At 49.0% G+C, this 15,471-nt stretch overlaps 1 protein-coding gene across 3 annotated transcripts in view; it reads left to right on the forward strand.

Annotated features, from left to right (window-relative positions):
- The first annotated feature begins 2,037 nt into the window (after window positions 1-2,037).
- Pou2f3 (POU class 2 homeobox 3) overlaps window positions 2,038-15,471 on the forward strand; it is a 78,860-nt gene continuing 65,426 nt past the window's right edge. Inside the window, exons 1-2 of one of the 3 annotated variants that reach the window (XM_047519379.1) lie at window positions 2,038-2,276; window positions 8,673-8,741. In XM_047519379.1, coding sequence (XP_047375335.1) covers window positions 2,249-2,276; window positions 8,673-8,741 — 97 coding nt within the window. In that variant the 5' untranslated portion in view covers window positions 2,038-2,248. The remainder of the gene's footprint in view (window positions 2,277-8,672; window positions 8,742-15,471) is intronic. The other 2 variants (XM_047519377.1, XM_047519378.1) reach the window with 2 other exon arrangements.

Below are 15,471 nucleotides of genomic sequence, written 5' to 3' on the forward strand. Positions count from 1 at the left end.
ATTCTTCTAGGACCATGGCAGGCGAGTGCAGTTGTAGATAAGAAATGGAACTCAGGGACAGGGCCATACCTGAAGTGTCGGAGGGGAGGGAAAGGAGGACAGTGGGGAGGGAAGGAAGGGACAAAGGCTAAGGGTGTTCAGTCAGTGACTCCTGGGGTCACTTGGGCCTCCAAGAAGTCATTGCTGATCTCTTCCCCTAACAAGAACCAGAAGGAACAAAAAGAAGGTCCCCTTTCTTCTTTCCAGGACAGGAGAGATGGATATGACTGGTGCTATGCAGAAGCACTTAAGCATTTCCTGCTCCTCAAGGACCAGGGATGCACCTACTGAACACCTTTCATTTTTTCTTCTCTCTCTTTTTTAAAAATTTTATTTTTCTTGCAGTGTTGGCTGTTGAACCCATGGGTGCTCTACCATGGAGCTACGTCCTCAGTCCTTTTTATTTTGAGACAGGGTCTGCTAAGTTGCCCAGGCTGGCTTCGAACTGCTGTCCTTCTGCTTCAGTTGCTGGGCACTAAACATCTTCTAATGCCTGGTGTGTGCCCAACACTGTTCTAGGTACTTGGTGGGGGGAGCAACAGAATGCACAGCCAGGAGGTAGGCTGAGGAAAGAATCACATAATACTCCACAAAGGCTATTAAGGACATTGAAATATCCTAGTAATTCAGAAAAAGATCAGATCACTTCCTACTTTAAAAGGAGGGGACGTGTGAATGGTGGCTAGAGGGAGTACACAGCAGGGTTTTAGGCCAGGAGCTCCGATACTCAATGTGTAACATGGGAAGTCAAACTCCCTACACCTCATTTTTTCCATCTGTAATGGAAATAATAATGGTACAATTTACAGGTTGTTATGTGCACTAAATGAGATCTAAAGATATTAAAGATGCCTTTAAAGTGTTGGTCAGCACCATGCGTGGCACATAGTGAAAGCACAATAAATGCTAGGTCTTGTAATAGCAATGATCAGGGTGGACATTCCAGGAGAAAAGAACGCTGTAAACAAGGCCTAGAGGCAGAAAAGCCCAGGACCTGCTCTGTGAGCAGGAAATAGAACTTGGCACTAAGGTGATGGGAGGTTGATAGGGTGTCCTCTGGAAAGGAAGGCGGGGCCTTGTCCTCCTGATTGCACGTGGCTTTCTGAGCCTTCAAGGCAGGTGGTCCCTTTGGCTTGGAATCACTTACTGGCACCTGAGGAGCAGAGAAAAGAGGATGGGTGGGGTCTTAGGCAATGGGTTTATGATGGGTGCTGCAAAGAGACTGGAATAGGAGTCTAGAGATGATTCTAGCCAGACCCTGTCACTGGGGAATCCTGTACCATTGGACAAGTCACAAGCTCTGGAAGGTGGCTGTCCCCACAATCCTCCAAACACTGGCAAAAAATCTCCACATCCATCTTTCATAGAGTCTCACAGCCACCTGAAACCTGGGGGCAGGGGATGGCAGGCAGGGGACAGTTGTCCTCAACTGGAAACTGTGATAATAAGCTGGGGACCATCCAAGGCTCACAATATTGAGAGAAAGCAGTGGGGACTAGGTGAGCTTGGACACCTGCTTCACCCAGAGAGATGCCAGTTTTGATCAGTACCTGCCCCGTTTTAAGATGAGTAACATGAGTTCAGGGAGGTGAAGAGCCTTGTCCCATGCCACACAACTGGTAAGCGCTTGAGAGGTAGGATTCCAACATCAGATTCTTTCCAGTACACCCCCAAGGCTTCTCCAAACACTCCAGGTTCCTTGTAGGCTTACTCTTTGGGAGCCTGTCCAGACAGAAGCTCAGGCCCGGCTGGATACCCCGCCAGAGTTCCTAAAAAGGGTGAGCTGGACCGCTGCGGGTGTGGTGGGGAGGGGCCGCCAGGCCGGGTCCCGGCAGACAGGTGTTCTTCAGGGTCGGACCCGCCCCGGCAGCACCGGGACCCCCTCGCCGGGCTCCTAGCTCCCCGTATGCAAATGCTGCTTTGCATAGGCCCTGGGCCAGGCGCGGGGGCCCTGCCAGGGGGCGTGGCCAGCGGCCCCCGCCCCGCGCCGCGTGCTCACCTGGGGAGTGTGGCAATCCTGGCCGCGCCGAGTGCCGCCCGGGCCGGAGCAGCGGAGCGCGCGACGGCGGTGGCGACGGCTCCGGCAGCGGCTCCCGCGGCAGCGGCGGCCGGGGGCGGGAGGAAGGAGACCCTGGCTTCCCAGGGAGCCCGGCTGGGGCAGACGCGAGGGGCCTGGGGGGGCACTGGCTTTGGCCCCGCCTGGGGCAGGATGGTGAATCTGGAGCCCATGCACACAGGTGAGGGGCGGAGGGAGTTCTGACAGGTGTCACTGCGCGCGGAAAGGGGTGAAGGAGAGGGACACCTTGGGGCGACAGGGGCGGGGGGACTTATTCCCCAGCGGCCAGGAGAGGGCGGTGTGGATAGCGGGTCGTCTTGGGGCGGGAGTGGGTTGGTGTCCGGGGAACTAAAGGGAGTGAGTCCGGGATAAGGAACCCTGGAAAAGATCGAGGGTGAGGGCGTGGGGCGCTCCTGAAGCCCCAGACCTGAGGAGCCGGCATTGCAAGGGACTTGGGTGTGCTGAATTGCTGTAGTCCCATGAGGTGGCAGGAGATGGGTGGTTCGCTCCCTCAGCCAGGGGTGTGGACCTGGGAGTGCATAAGTGAGGAAAATACGTGTATCCACATGCTACACTTTTGGTGTCTGGGCACCTCTGTGAAATGGAGGCAAAGTGGGCATTTGTAGGGGGAGGCTTAGGAGAAGTGGGTGGGTTGGGGCAATTACAGAGGCACACCTGGGGGCAGGTGTCATGCTGCACATGTATTGATTAGGGCTTGAGCAAACATGTGTCTGTGTGTGTCAGAGGAATATTTACCTGTCCCCATGTGTCTTGGAAGAGGTGGTGGAGCAGACCCCAAAGGTGGCATGTTGTGGGGACTGATACTTGTACATGGTTTCCAGGTGTTTCTGTAGGTGTGGGAGGTGTGCCCACTCACATGCTCTGTAAGTCTTTGCTGTGCTCTAGGCTAGGTGCATGATGGGCCTGTATCCCAGAGGGGGTGGTGACATTCACATCCTCTGAGTCTCATATCCCATGACCTCCTTTCCTGAGGTTGGGTATGCAGGAGATGGAAAACCATTGCCAGAAATCTGTTTTCCCTGTATGAATGAACATGTGCATGGAGTGAACCGGGTTCCCTCCATTTACCCGGCTTATCCCTCCTTCCACAGCTGTGCTGGGGCAGGAGCTACTAAGATGTGGACTGGGCTCGGGGGTGAGAGTGAGGGATGAGGCCTGAGCAAATAACACGAAGTGAAGAAAACTGTACCTGACTTGCCAGGTGCAGTGGTGCACACCTGTAATCCCAGCGACTTAGGAGACTGTGGTAGGAGGATCACCAGTTCAAGGCCAGCCTTGGCAACTTAGTGAGGCCCTATATCAAAATAAAAAAATAAAAATAAAAAGGACTGGGGATGTAGCTCAATAGTAAAGTACCCATGGGTTCTGTCTCAAGTATTGTGGGTGGGGAGGGAGGAAAAAAGAAAAAAGAAAGCTATACTTGGCTTGGTCACCTCAAACCCAGCACCTTGCCTCAAAGTGGCCAGGACCAAGTGATCTTATTTTAGAATTTCAGGGTTATTAAGGGTTTCATTGTGTTGCTTGCACTCCTTTCTAGAAGAACAGTGAGGGGGAGGAAGGAGGCAATTCCTGTCCCACCCTAAGAAAAAGAGCAGGCTAGGGGCCCTTCCCGGGTCCTACCATTCCTAAAAACAAGTGGCAGTGGGTTCTCAGGGGACCTGGGAAGCTCACTTCCTCAAGCACTGTTTCCCAGCAGGTCTGAGCGAAAGGCTGGCTGGCAGAGAGGTGTTGATATTCAGTAGCTCCCAGGATGTGCCAGGAAGGGCTAGGTGAGGTTGAAGGAGCCATCCAGCTGGGTGTCATCCAGTGTCTGGGGAAAGTCTGTTTCCAGACCCTGTGGCACCAACACGGAGGGGAGGGGGTACCTGGGGCAGATCCCCTAGGCAGGTGTTTTTCCTTCCTCTACTTCCTGTTGAGAAGGCCAGGGTTCAAATGGGAACAAGACTCCTACAAAGGTGGGCCCCTGGAGGGGGTGGGGAGTTCTTTAGGACCAAGATCAGAGACTTCCTGGGGGTTTTCCACCTCCTTGTCTACTGGAAGCTCCTGCTCTGGGGAAATGGGAGGAGGTGGGACAACCAGGACCTGGCAGGGAAGCAGCCTAGGGGCTAAGAGTAGTAGAAAGCAGGAGAGGGGGTGAGATTGAAGAGAAGCCCAACCTCCCTGTGACTTCCCCGGAGCCAGCTCTGGGCTGATGCTTCCCAGACAACAGCTGTACCCCTCCTCCCGTGGGCCGGGATGCCAGGCACCAAGGGGCCCTCCACCTTGGGGCAAATTCATCTCTCTACTTTCACCTGCTGCTCATTTTTTAGTCCACCTCCTCTCAGGGCCATTGGGCCTCCCTGTGACAGTTCTTAGTCTTGGCTCTTCTGAGCTGTCTAGCTTCCCTTCAGTGGCACCTCCAATGCATCCCTCAATTTGGAACTTTCTATACAGGTTCTGACTGGGTCCTCTTAGTGGGTTTTTGGTTCAAGGTCATTTTCTTTTTCTTTCTTTCTTTTTTTTTTTTTTTTTTTTTTTTGCAGTGCTGGGGATTGAACCCAGGGCCCTATGCTTGCAAGGCAAGAACTCTACCCACTGAGCTATATCCCCGGCCCTCTCAAGGTCATCTTTGTAGGTCCTTTCTGTATGGGCTCTGCTGTGCATGTGGGGGTCCCTCTTCCCTCTATGCAGTGCCATCTTATGGGCCCCTGTCTAGCGTCCCTTAGTTTAGGATTCTCTTTGTGAAAGTTGGTCTCTTTCGAGTACCATTTTTTCCCACCATAGTGATCCAGTATCTTGTTGATCCTTGATAAAAAGGACTTCCCCTGTGAACTCCTAGTCCTGGGACCTCGGGAACTCTTCCTTGATTGATTTACTGGGACAGTTTAGATAGCGGAAGGAGGCAGAATAAGAGCACACCAACTAGGGCATAGCCTGCCCCCTGGTCCCTGTTCACATGGCTCCCCTAGCTCTGTAGCCCCTGAGTCAGTGCCGTCTTCTTGCTCTGATAACCTATGCGCAAGCCATGACTCAGGTCTGCCTGGAGCTTCAGCGCTTTGTACTTCACAGAGTATCTCTCATATAGGAACACGAAGGCCTGACTAGGCAAGAGGCCACCAGACATAGGGGCTCCCAGCCAAGGAGGGGCATCCCACTCTTAGGCCAAAAACAGACTGAGAAGCCAGCCAGCCAGTCAGCTAGGGAGAGATGGTGTGAAGCCAGCAGAGGGGGACACCTGGCTGGCCCCAGGGTGTCTGTTTCTGTTTCTCGCAGTGAGCTCTTCCCCATCAGGGTTAGGAAAGAGGGGTTGAACATCTCAGAGTCAGTTAGAACTCAGGAATGACGTTTGGGTCGAAAGGCCTGATTATGGGAGGGAAAAGAAAAGAGAGAAGAAATTTCCAGGGGAGAGCGGGAGTTTTGGCTAGCTAAAGTGGGACAGGCATGTCCCTTGCAGTTTACCTGGTAGAAGCACTCCCAATAGTATTTGAGTGAGGATCCAGGAGGGAGATTAAGTCCCTTCCAATGACATGAAAATGGACACCAGGAGAGCCATGTGGGGCTTCTGCTTTCCCAGAGTAGCCTTGACCCAGGAGGTCCTGGGCGCTGTAGTAACTCAGACTGCAACCTGGAGGAAGAATGCCTCTGGGCCTTTCCTTCTAGGTTCACAGATGTTTAAGGAGGGGCTTTTCCTGCAAGGCCAAGGCTCAGGGAGGTTAAGGCCGGCTTCAGGGCGTGATGGTGCCAGCTAAAACGGATGAGGGTCTGGGCTTTTACACAGCACAGCTGAGCCTCCCCAGGGAAGGGAGTGATGGCAGGGAGCCTATTCAGTAGGGCTGAGATAAGAACACAGAGAATCCTGGCCCCACCCCACACCTCTCTCACTCCCTCCTGGCAAGTGCTGTTCAACAGGTGAAGGGTTAAGCGTCCCTGCGAGTTTCGGTGTTGGCCCATTTTTAGGCTGAGACCCAAGCGCTCGTCCCACCCATCAGCCTCAGCCTCCTACCCAACAGGAACAGGTTCTGAGCATCTTAGCATCCTATGGGTCTGAAGGAGAGGTTTCACAGGTCATCTCTCCCTCCCCTTCCACGCAGACTCAAATCCCTGTCCAAGCCTAGAGTGTTATGATGTTGCAAAGCCATGGCCAAGTGAGGGGTCCTCTAATGTCTTCAAAAGTGACCTTTAGACATAACGAAGACTGAATTGTAAGCTAGTTTCAAGGATGAAGGAGCAAGGCTCTGGGCAAACTGAAAAGTAAGGCAGGGAATGGATGCTGGGAGAGTTTGAGTTACAAGTATAATATTCTGGCTTAGCTCAGAGAGGTACCTTTCAAAGCCAGGAGTTTGAAATAAGTTGATTCAGAGACTCGGATCACCCTGGCATCCCTGCCTCTCAACCTTTCCCTGTCCCCATGAACATTTCTCCCATGAAAGCAGAATTTGGAGAATGTTAATGGTCCCTAGGTAAAGAACAAGCTATAAAGGTGCCAAGACTGAAAACCGAAGCTGTTCCTTTGGAGGAGGGGCTGAGAGAGGGGCATGACAAGGACGCAACAGGGGAGGGGCTGATGTCGAAGTCGGTGTCTGTTGGATTAGTTCATTTATTAGGTGCTTACTTTGTTTTTATTCATTATTTCGTTTAATTCTCACAATAACCCTGGGAGATATCTTTCATTATCCCCTTTTTTATTTAGATGAGAAAATTCTCATTCGCCTATGTGATTAGGGTCCCCCAGCTATTAAACCCAGATTTGTCTGAGGCCCAAACTCATGCTCGGAATCCCAGCTCTACTGAAGCAGGTTAAAACCAGCAGAGGGAGAGAACTTCTGTCCCGCGCCTTCCAGGCAGATTATGGGCTTGCAGAATCCCTTCAGTGCAGTGTGAGTGAGCTGCGGGTCTGTGTTGGGCAATGCCCAGCTTCTGGGATCGCTAGCACTTCACAGGTGGGAAAGAAAGTGAAGCCCACTTCTCCATCGGAGCAGAAGTGAGCAACCACAGAGGCCCTTTGCCAATGTGTTCAGGTGGCCCACACTGGTCATTCTGCATCCCATTCGTGGCAGACAGTACAGCTTGAAACTGCAGCAGGAAGGACTGAGATCAGGCTCAAGAAATGTCCAAATGCATTTCCCAGGATGAATGGGTCCTTACGATTGCAGAGTCTCTATTAGGGCTCTGTGACTGTGAAGTGCAGCCCCAATGTCTGGGGAGGGCTCCATGGAGCTCCAAGTATTTACCAAGGCATCCTCATTCAATTGATGGGTCTCATAAAACTCCTAGGGTCACCTTACTCCCTCCCCCTGACTCCTGGGGTGTTCTGGACTCCCCTTCTCCCCATGTTACTTGGGACCACAGTCACAACACCTAGGAGGTGTAAATTTCCGCCAGAGCCACACACAATCACTGCCTTTGAAAAATGCAGGCTTTCTCCCCTCTTTTCCTGGGGTAGAGGTCCACCCTTTCCCCTTATCCTGATCATCTCCAGACCTCAGGCATCCCGACTGCCAACTGGCTGATTACCTGATGCAAATTAAGGCTGCCTTCTTGACTGGGATTGGCTGGGGAGCTGAGTATGCAAATTGGCTCACCAAGACTACCAGGTTTGAAAGAGTTAAAGTGCTGCCCTGGAGAAGAGCATGAGGGCGAAGGGGGGGGGGGGTCATTATGATTTGAATAAAATATTCTTCTGTCTTTAACAGCTTCAGTATTTGGGTGGTTTAATAAGGAGAGGAGCCCAGAGAGTTAGTTCAAAGTTGCCTCTTTCTTGCCTCTGCTGACCAGGGAGGAGACTTAGGGGCCTCCTAGGTGGTGGCAGCTGTCTGTTATGGGTAAATGTTTAATTTATTAAAATGAAGCAGCATGGAGAAGCCAGACCAGCCATGCTTGGGGGGCCGACAATGGGGCCCTGTGTAGGTATGTTTTTTCAGCAGGGCAGTGATACACTGCCATCCCTTTCTCCCTGAGCAAGTTGAAGGAGTAGAAGAGAAGGTAAGGATCTCCAAAGGACAGGATCTTCAACAGGAGTGGCACAGGAGCTGGGGTTTGATCCCTAGAGGGTGCACTGACCTCTGAGATCCAAGCAGAGAACCAAAGACCAAAGATCAGAGGATCAACTTTGGTTCAAGGATACTCATACCTTCCAGGGTGGAGCAGGGAGGGGAGGAAGGAGATTTCAGATACTACTTTAAAGAAATAAAACAAATCTCCCAAAGCCTAAAGGAAATGAAGGTTGGGAATGGGAAGGGTCCCCCACCCTACCTCAGTGCCCCTCCCCTAGTTAAATTTTTGCTAACTGAGTCTTGGTGATAGAAGGAAGTAGTGATGAATGATGCAAAAGGTGAGACCCTGCAGTAGCAATGGAGAAGGGGGAGGCAGGCTAGGAGAGGAGGCAGGCACAGGAGGAGGGGATTTGTGCCCCTAAGCTGATGAATATTCTAATGATTGTATGTTCGGGAATCAGGAATTTGAAAGTCTGATGGTTGTTGTAATTACACATTCATCTTTGCTGTTTAGTTAAAGCCACATATGTCATAGCAAGAAAAATTGTGACCTGTTATTAAAATCAGTTGTGTTTTCTCTGCAGATATCAAGATGAGTGGGGATGTAGCCGATTCCACAGACGCCCGCGGTGCTCTCAGCCAGGTGGAGCCAGGTAAGGGGCTTCTCTTCTGCGGGTGAAACAGGCAAGCAGGGTATGGGAGGGAGTCGTTGGAAAATGTCCAGCAGGGTAATGTCTGTTCTTGCTTGGTCTTTCAGCCAGTCGGACCCAAAAGCTAGGTCTTAGGAAACAAGGGAATTCTCTCCGATATGAAATGGGACCCTGGAGTTTTGGAATAGTAGATACTGGTCTCACTGGAACAAACCTCTGTAATGAGGTCAGGAAAGAGCCAGATTCTTAAGAAAACAAAACCAAACCAAAGAAGTTAGGAAGGTAATTCCCTTTCTGCGGTACTGGGAATCAGTCTCAGGGGCCTCACACATGCTAGGCAAGCACTATGCCACTAAGCTAGACCTTCAGCCCTATGATTCACTTCTTGAAATATCTGTCCAACACCGCTAGAAGCAGCAGGCTTGTTTCCAGCTGTCACTAACTTACTGAAGGTAGAATATCTTTTGGTAGATGGAACCACAGTCTTTTAGCCCCAAATTTCCCAACAGTTCTTATTTATTTATGCATTTGTGTATGTATGTATTGGTACTGGGGATTGAACCCAGGAGCGCTTTACCACTGAGCTACCTCCCCAGCCCTTTATTATTTATTTATTTATTTAGGTCTTTCAAAGTTGTCCAGCCTGACCCTAAACTTTCGATCCTCCTGCCTCAGCTTCCTGAGTTACTGGGATTACAGGCATGCGCCACCTCACCCAACTCAACAGTCCTTACGAAACTAACCAAAGAGGTCCATGCACAAATATTGCCCTTCCAAATAATGTGTGTGTGGGTGGTGAATAGACTCAGAGAGGAGGGTTTGATACCTAGAGATGATTTTACTTTATGAAGGAAAGAAAGACAGAAAAGATTGAGAATAAAGTTTCATACCTTTCTCCTTTTACCTCCATAACCCAAGCCTTGGTTTGAAAACTGCATGTAATTAAAGAGAACGTGCAGAAAGATAAGTAGAAATTGTAACACCACCAAATAATTTTAATAGCATCCCAACAAGACCTCAATTAGCCTTTCATCTGGATCATTAGAGACATAGAAATTAGAAGAGAATCAATGTCCCCTAAAGCTAAAATCTTTTTCAAGTCTTCTGGAACACTTTAGTTCCATTCTTGAAGCTAAAAGACCTGGGATCAGAGACAAGATAGTTGGGAGGCCTTGGAGGGTTCATCTGCAAGATGCATTTTCCATAAACTTTTCTGTTCCCCAAATTATCGAAATAGTGTCTACTTGCATGCAAAACACATGTAACTATAGATAGCTACAATCTGGTTTTCTTGGGGGAGTACTGGGGATTGGGAATTAAACCCAGGGGAATTTTATCACTGAGCTACATCCCCAGCTCTTTTTACTTTTTATTCTGAGACAGGGTCTCTCTAAGATGCTGAGGGTCTCACTAAATTGCCCAGACTGGCCTTGAACTTGCAATCCTCCTGCCTTAGCCTCCCAAGTAGTTGGGATTGCAGGCATGTGCTAGTGCACCTGGCTACAGTCTTTATATTTGCTTTGTATTTGTATTTGTATTTATATTTGCTGGAAGAACAGCTGGACTGAGGATAGTTGCAAACATTTTTCAATGGGTTTATTAGCTGGGTATGGTTTACTAAGATCTGTGGTGGAGTGCACCTGTTCTCCCCGGTTGAGAAGAAATTTTCCTTTAATCTCAAGAATCTGAGATCGGTTCAGCTGGACTGTGATGGGTTCAGTGCCCACAGTGACAGAAAAGTCAATCCAGGAGTCACAATTCTGAGGAATTTGGGAAGCAAGCTGGCCAGAGCCAACTCTGTTCACCTGGACCCTATGACCTGGGACACAGCTAAGCAAGTGTCCATGTGGGCGAAGACCACACTTAAGACTGGCATGGGGGCTTTGTCATCAATTACCCTGAGCAAGTCAGGGGACTAGTACTAGGAGTGAGAATGAGCCACACAGAACCGTGAAAGTTGAGGCAGAAAAGGGGAGGGGATTCAATCCTGGGAGGAGCTTAGGAAGGTTGATGTGTTGTAGACCAACTGAACAAATTCTGACCTCCTGTCTGAGAGGGCAGGAGCTCTGTAGAGAGTAGGTTAAGAAAGAAAGAATCCATATTTCGACTAAGACCCACAGAATCTGAATATCATCCAGGGGTACTGCCAAGGTGACCTCAGACCCGCCACTGTGCCTTCTCAGGGGGCAGGAACAGATGACCTTTGAAAAGTAGGGATTTAGAATCAAACAGAGCTTGGAGAAATTTGCAGCTCTGCTGCTTCTTGGCTATGTGACCTAATCATTTATACTTTGCTCTTCTGTAAGTGGGAAGATTAATGCCTGTCTTAGAGAGTGGGTTGAGAGTTACTTGAGATGATGTCTAAAACCCTTAGCATAGTGCTTGGTGCAGGGCAGCTGTGATCATTATTGCTTCTAATGGCCTCATTAAGATGCTGTGATTTCGTAATATACAGAATGGGCATCGCTGCCAAGTGCTCTTGGACCACAAGTGGTTAGGGTACCCTGTTCCCCTTCACTCAGTAAGTGGATCAACCCCACAGGTTGGTTTTGTTCTCTTCACCATTTGTGTGTGAATCCTTCTCAACTCCAAGGAGACAGTGATGTCTGCAACTTTTGTGCAGGCTACAGCTTTACTATGCCCCTCCACATTTCCCCTCAGGGCTCAGCTCCTGGCTAGTAGCATCAATGCCTAGGTGATCCTCAAATTACTGTATGTTTTTAAGGGCAAGAAAAAAGAAGTAGCTAATTAAAGTAACCAAACTTCCTGGAAAGTCACTCTGACTCATTTTTTTTTTACAGAGGAAAGCTTATTATGAGTTACAATGGTTACCAACTTGGTTTAATGGCTTCCTTTGAATTTTTAAAAGACACATTCGCCTTCCCAGCAGTGCATGAATTAATGGGTGGTTTGTCTCTAGATTTTAAAGGAACTATAAACAAAGATGACCTAGAAAGCCCATGTTCCATGAGAGCACCCCAGTGCTGTGTGAAATCCCCAAGGGGCACTAGGGGTGGGAGCTGGGAAATGAAGCGAATTTCCCCATCCATTTTGGCCAGGAATGCCAAGGAGAGAGTTCTCAAGCCCAACACAGACCTCCCAGTTGGTGGGGACCTAGCAGGGCAGTTCATCCTTCCCTCTCCTCCAACACAGAAGAGAATAAATAGCCCAAGAACTTAGAAAGTCCTTTAGGCAGCAGTAGAGACCAGACAGATTCCAGAACCCCTGTCCTCACCCCACTCCCACACACGCATACAGAAGACTGAAGTCAAGTTCTTTCTACTTTGTTCAACTATTAACTTTTCTGTCCTTCCTAATGTCTACCCACTTGTTACTACTTTTCCTTCACTCTTGGGGCTGACAATATTTTTCTGTTCTCAATTAAGGACTTGAAAAGAATATAGCCTTACTCACATTTCAAACCCCCCCAGGCTGAAACGGACAGTCCCCAAGTATGGATCCAGCTTACCCTGTGACTTTTTATCCCACTTCTCACATCTGGCTTCAAACACAAGAGAAGAAAATATGGAGAACTCGGGAGGAAGGAGAGAAAGACCAGAGACATTTATAGAGCCTTCTTCCCAATTGGGCACACATAGGCAACTTCATGTACATCATCTCATTTAATCCTCACAAGAAGCCTAGAAGACACAGGCATGATTGTCTCCATTTTCACAGATGAGAAAATTGTGGCCTAGAGTGGGAGACTACTTGGGCAGGGTTGCTCAGCTTAGAGCCAGGAACCTAATTCAGGCCTTTGTGATTCTGCCAGGTTCTTCTTTTGGCTGTGCTATGAACTCCCTGGGTACAATTTGGCAAGTGTTTCCCACGTGTTTCCCTTTTTTTTCTTCCCTACAAAGGAGGGATTTGGACTCGATTGTCTCTAAGGGCTGGATTGTAAAAGTTGTGTGCCGGTTCTCCTCCTCAGTACTCTTTCCCATCCATCGTGTGTACATCTCGCATTGGCGTGTGACTCTCCGGGGTTTCCCTCAGTCCCTCCCTGTTCCCTTCTTTTTTTTGGATGGTCTCCTTCGGTGCTTCTAGTTGTTTTGCTGTGTGTGGGCTCCGATCTTCTCCGACCTAACTGGCATTCCCATAACCATCTATGGATCACCACTTTGGGCCAGATCCCAGGCTCTGAAAGATGAGGAAGAGTCCCTGTCCTCAAGGAGCAACTTATCAAGTGCAGAAAATCATGGTTGCATGGACAATATCGACAACTTGTGTCTATAAACACATTCCCAGATGCATAATGCATTTGGCCTTTATAAGGGCTCTGTGAGAGTAGTTGTTACCATCCCACTTTGCAGGTAGGGAAATTGAGGCTGGCAACGAGAAAGAGGTTTAGCTGATATTTCCAAGGTCCCTGAACTGGCAGATTATAGAATGAAACCTGGATCTTTCTAGTCACTTTTTAACGAAAGATGGTGGGAAGACTGGGGACCCTACCCTGGGAACCAAGGACAGAGGTTGTAAAAGAAGGGCAGCATCAGGACAGATGCCAAAGTTAGGGAGGGTTTCAGGGTTGGAGGGGAGCCAGGTCACCTGTAGGTAGACTAATCTAGTCCAAGTAGCAGAAGCTATTTGGAACTAAAGCACCATGCTTGCTGGGGAGGAGCAGGAAAGGACTGGGGTCAGCTGTCTCCCTCTGAGAACTGTGGAGGTTGAAGATCTAGCCTGGGAGAGAACATTTTCCTTCCCTTCTCCCTCCTGATCCCCTTCTTCAAGGCCCTCGCCCCTCACCCCTCTGCAGGCTCAGTTGTCATTTTAAAGAGGGAGTAGGGTGGGGTTCCAAATCCAGATGGCCAAGGAGCCAGTGCCTTGGTACCCTTGTCCTGCTCAGTGATCTGGGAAAGAAGGGCTCCAAGAGGGGAGCCCAGGAGAAGAAAGGGGACACTAGAGGTGAGGGAGGGGACTGGATTTATCATTCAGCCCTCCCTGTTCCTTCCTGACCTCAAACATCCTGAGGTTAGAATGACTACCATCAGTCTCCAGTCCCGAAGGACCACCAAGGAGAGTCAGCAGTTTGGGGACCCTTTTGCAGAAAGTCTTATCACCTAACCCTTGGGACTTCCAACGTGGTTTTAAGCAGGGATGGACGTGGTTTTACAGGGAAGCGCCACGGAGGCACAGAAAATTTGCAAGTCTCCTAAGGTCCTGGAGAAAGAGTGGGTCGCTGACCCAAGACAACCCAGGGGCAGCTCCTTCCTGGGTCTCACTTTCTCTACTCTCCTGAGTTCCCAAGAAAATAAGCTGAGGATTGCAACCAAGGGATGAGATTCTGAATAGGACCAGGCAGATGACTTTAAGATGAGTGTGGCTTTCATCCAGATATTAATAAAACTTTTTTTTTCTTGCTGTGCTGGGGATGGAACGCAGAGCCTCACACATGTCGGACAAGTGCTCTACCTTTAGACACATCCCCAGCCCTAACACTAGTCTTTAAATGACAGAGAGTACAGGAGATACTGAGGAAGTACTTGAGGTGAGACTCAGGAGAAGGCCTAGTAATATTTCCTATTGACAGCTATTTGTAAATGAGGCACGTGTGTGAGTGCCCACACACACGCGTCCTCCCTTTTTATGATGAAATGACAGAGTGGGTATGAAAGCACTTTGAAAAGAGTACACCACCATTTAAAGACAATCCATCATTTCATCAATAATTATTAGAAGTCAGGTGTGGTGAAGCTCACCTGTAATCCCAGCGACCTGGGAGGCTGAGACAAAAGGATTGCAAGTTGAAGGCCAGCCTCAGCAAATTAGTGAGGATCTAAACAACTTAGTTAAAACCTGTCTCAATAAAAAATAAAAAGGGCTGAGGGATATAGCTCAGTGGTTAAGCACCCCTGGGTTAAGTCCCAAGTACCCACCCCCCAAAAAAATAATTAATGGAAAAATTTAGGGGACAAAGTGAAACTCTGTCATAGGGTGCCTAGGACTTGAGTTTCCTCATAGTAATTAGGGAATAAAGTGAATAGATGGGAATAAAATGAAAAGATGGGCAAAGTGGTCTCTAGGGTCTGAGCCTCCTCCCATACCTGTTCCATCTCGGGAAGAATAAAATTAAGCCACAGACCTCCAGATCTTGAGGGGAATTGATCTGAATTCTTGAGGATATAAAGATTCTGGGAGAACATCTTGTCCATCCTTGGAAAATGAGAGAATCTATTCTTCCTGTGGTTTATTTTTCCTCACTTATCTTCCATCCCTAAAAACAGTCAAGCCTCCACAATTTCTCTTGGCTTTTTTTTTTTTTTTTTTTTTTAAGGTACTGGGGATTTTCTTAGGGCCTCACATATGCTAAGCAAGTGTTCTCTCACTGACCTGTGTCCAACAGTCCTTTTTTAAAGTTTTATTTAGAGTCAGGGGCTCACCAAATTACCCCAACTGATCTTGAACTTGAGATCCTCCTGCCTCAGCCTCCCAAGCAGCTGGGATTACAGATGTGCACCACCATGCCCAGCTAAGGCTCCCTATTCTTATATGCTACAATCCTTAGTACCTGGAATTTCTTTTTTATCTCTCACCTAAGATCCCCATGCTGCAACATAATGCCCATTGCCTCTTGTTTTGGCCTTCTAAAACCAGAGTGGCTTTCGTCCTGCCTTGCTTCTGATTTCTGTGACAGGGAAATTAAAAGGTAGTGATTCACGCAGCTTCAGACTGTGGCTTTGTGTGTTGGAGGTCTCAAGAGAGTGGCCCATGATGCCAGGAATTGCCCATCTCCAAG

Source organism: Sciurus carolinensis, chromosome 11 (assembly GCF_902686445.1).
Source record: "Sciurus carolinensis chromosome 11, mSciCar1.2, whole genome shotgun sequence".
Taxonomy (NCBI): Eukaryota; Metazoa; Chordata; class Mammalia; order Rodentia; family Sciuridae; genus Sciurus; species Sciurus carolinensis.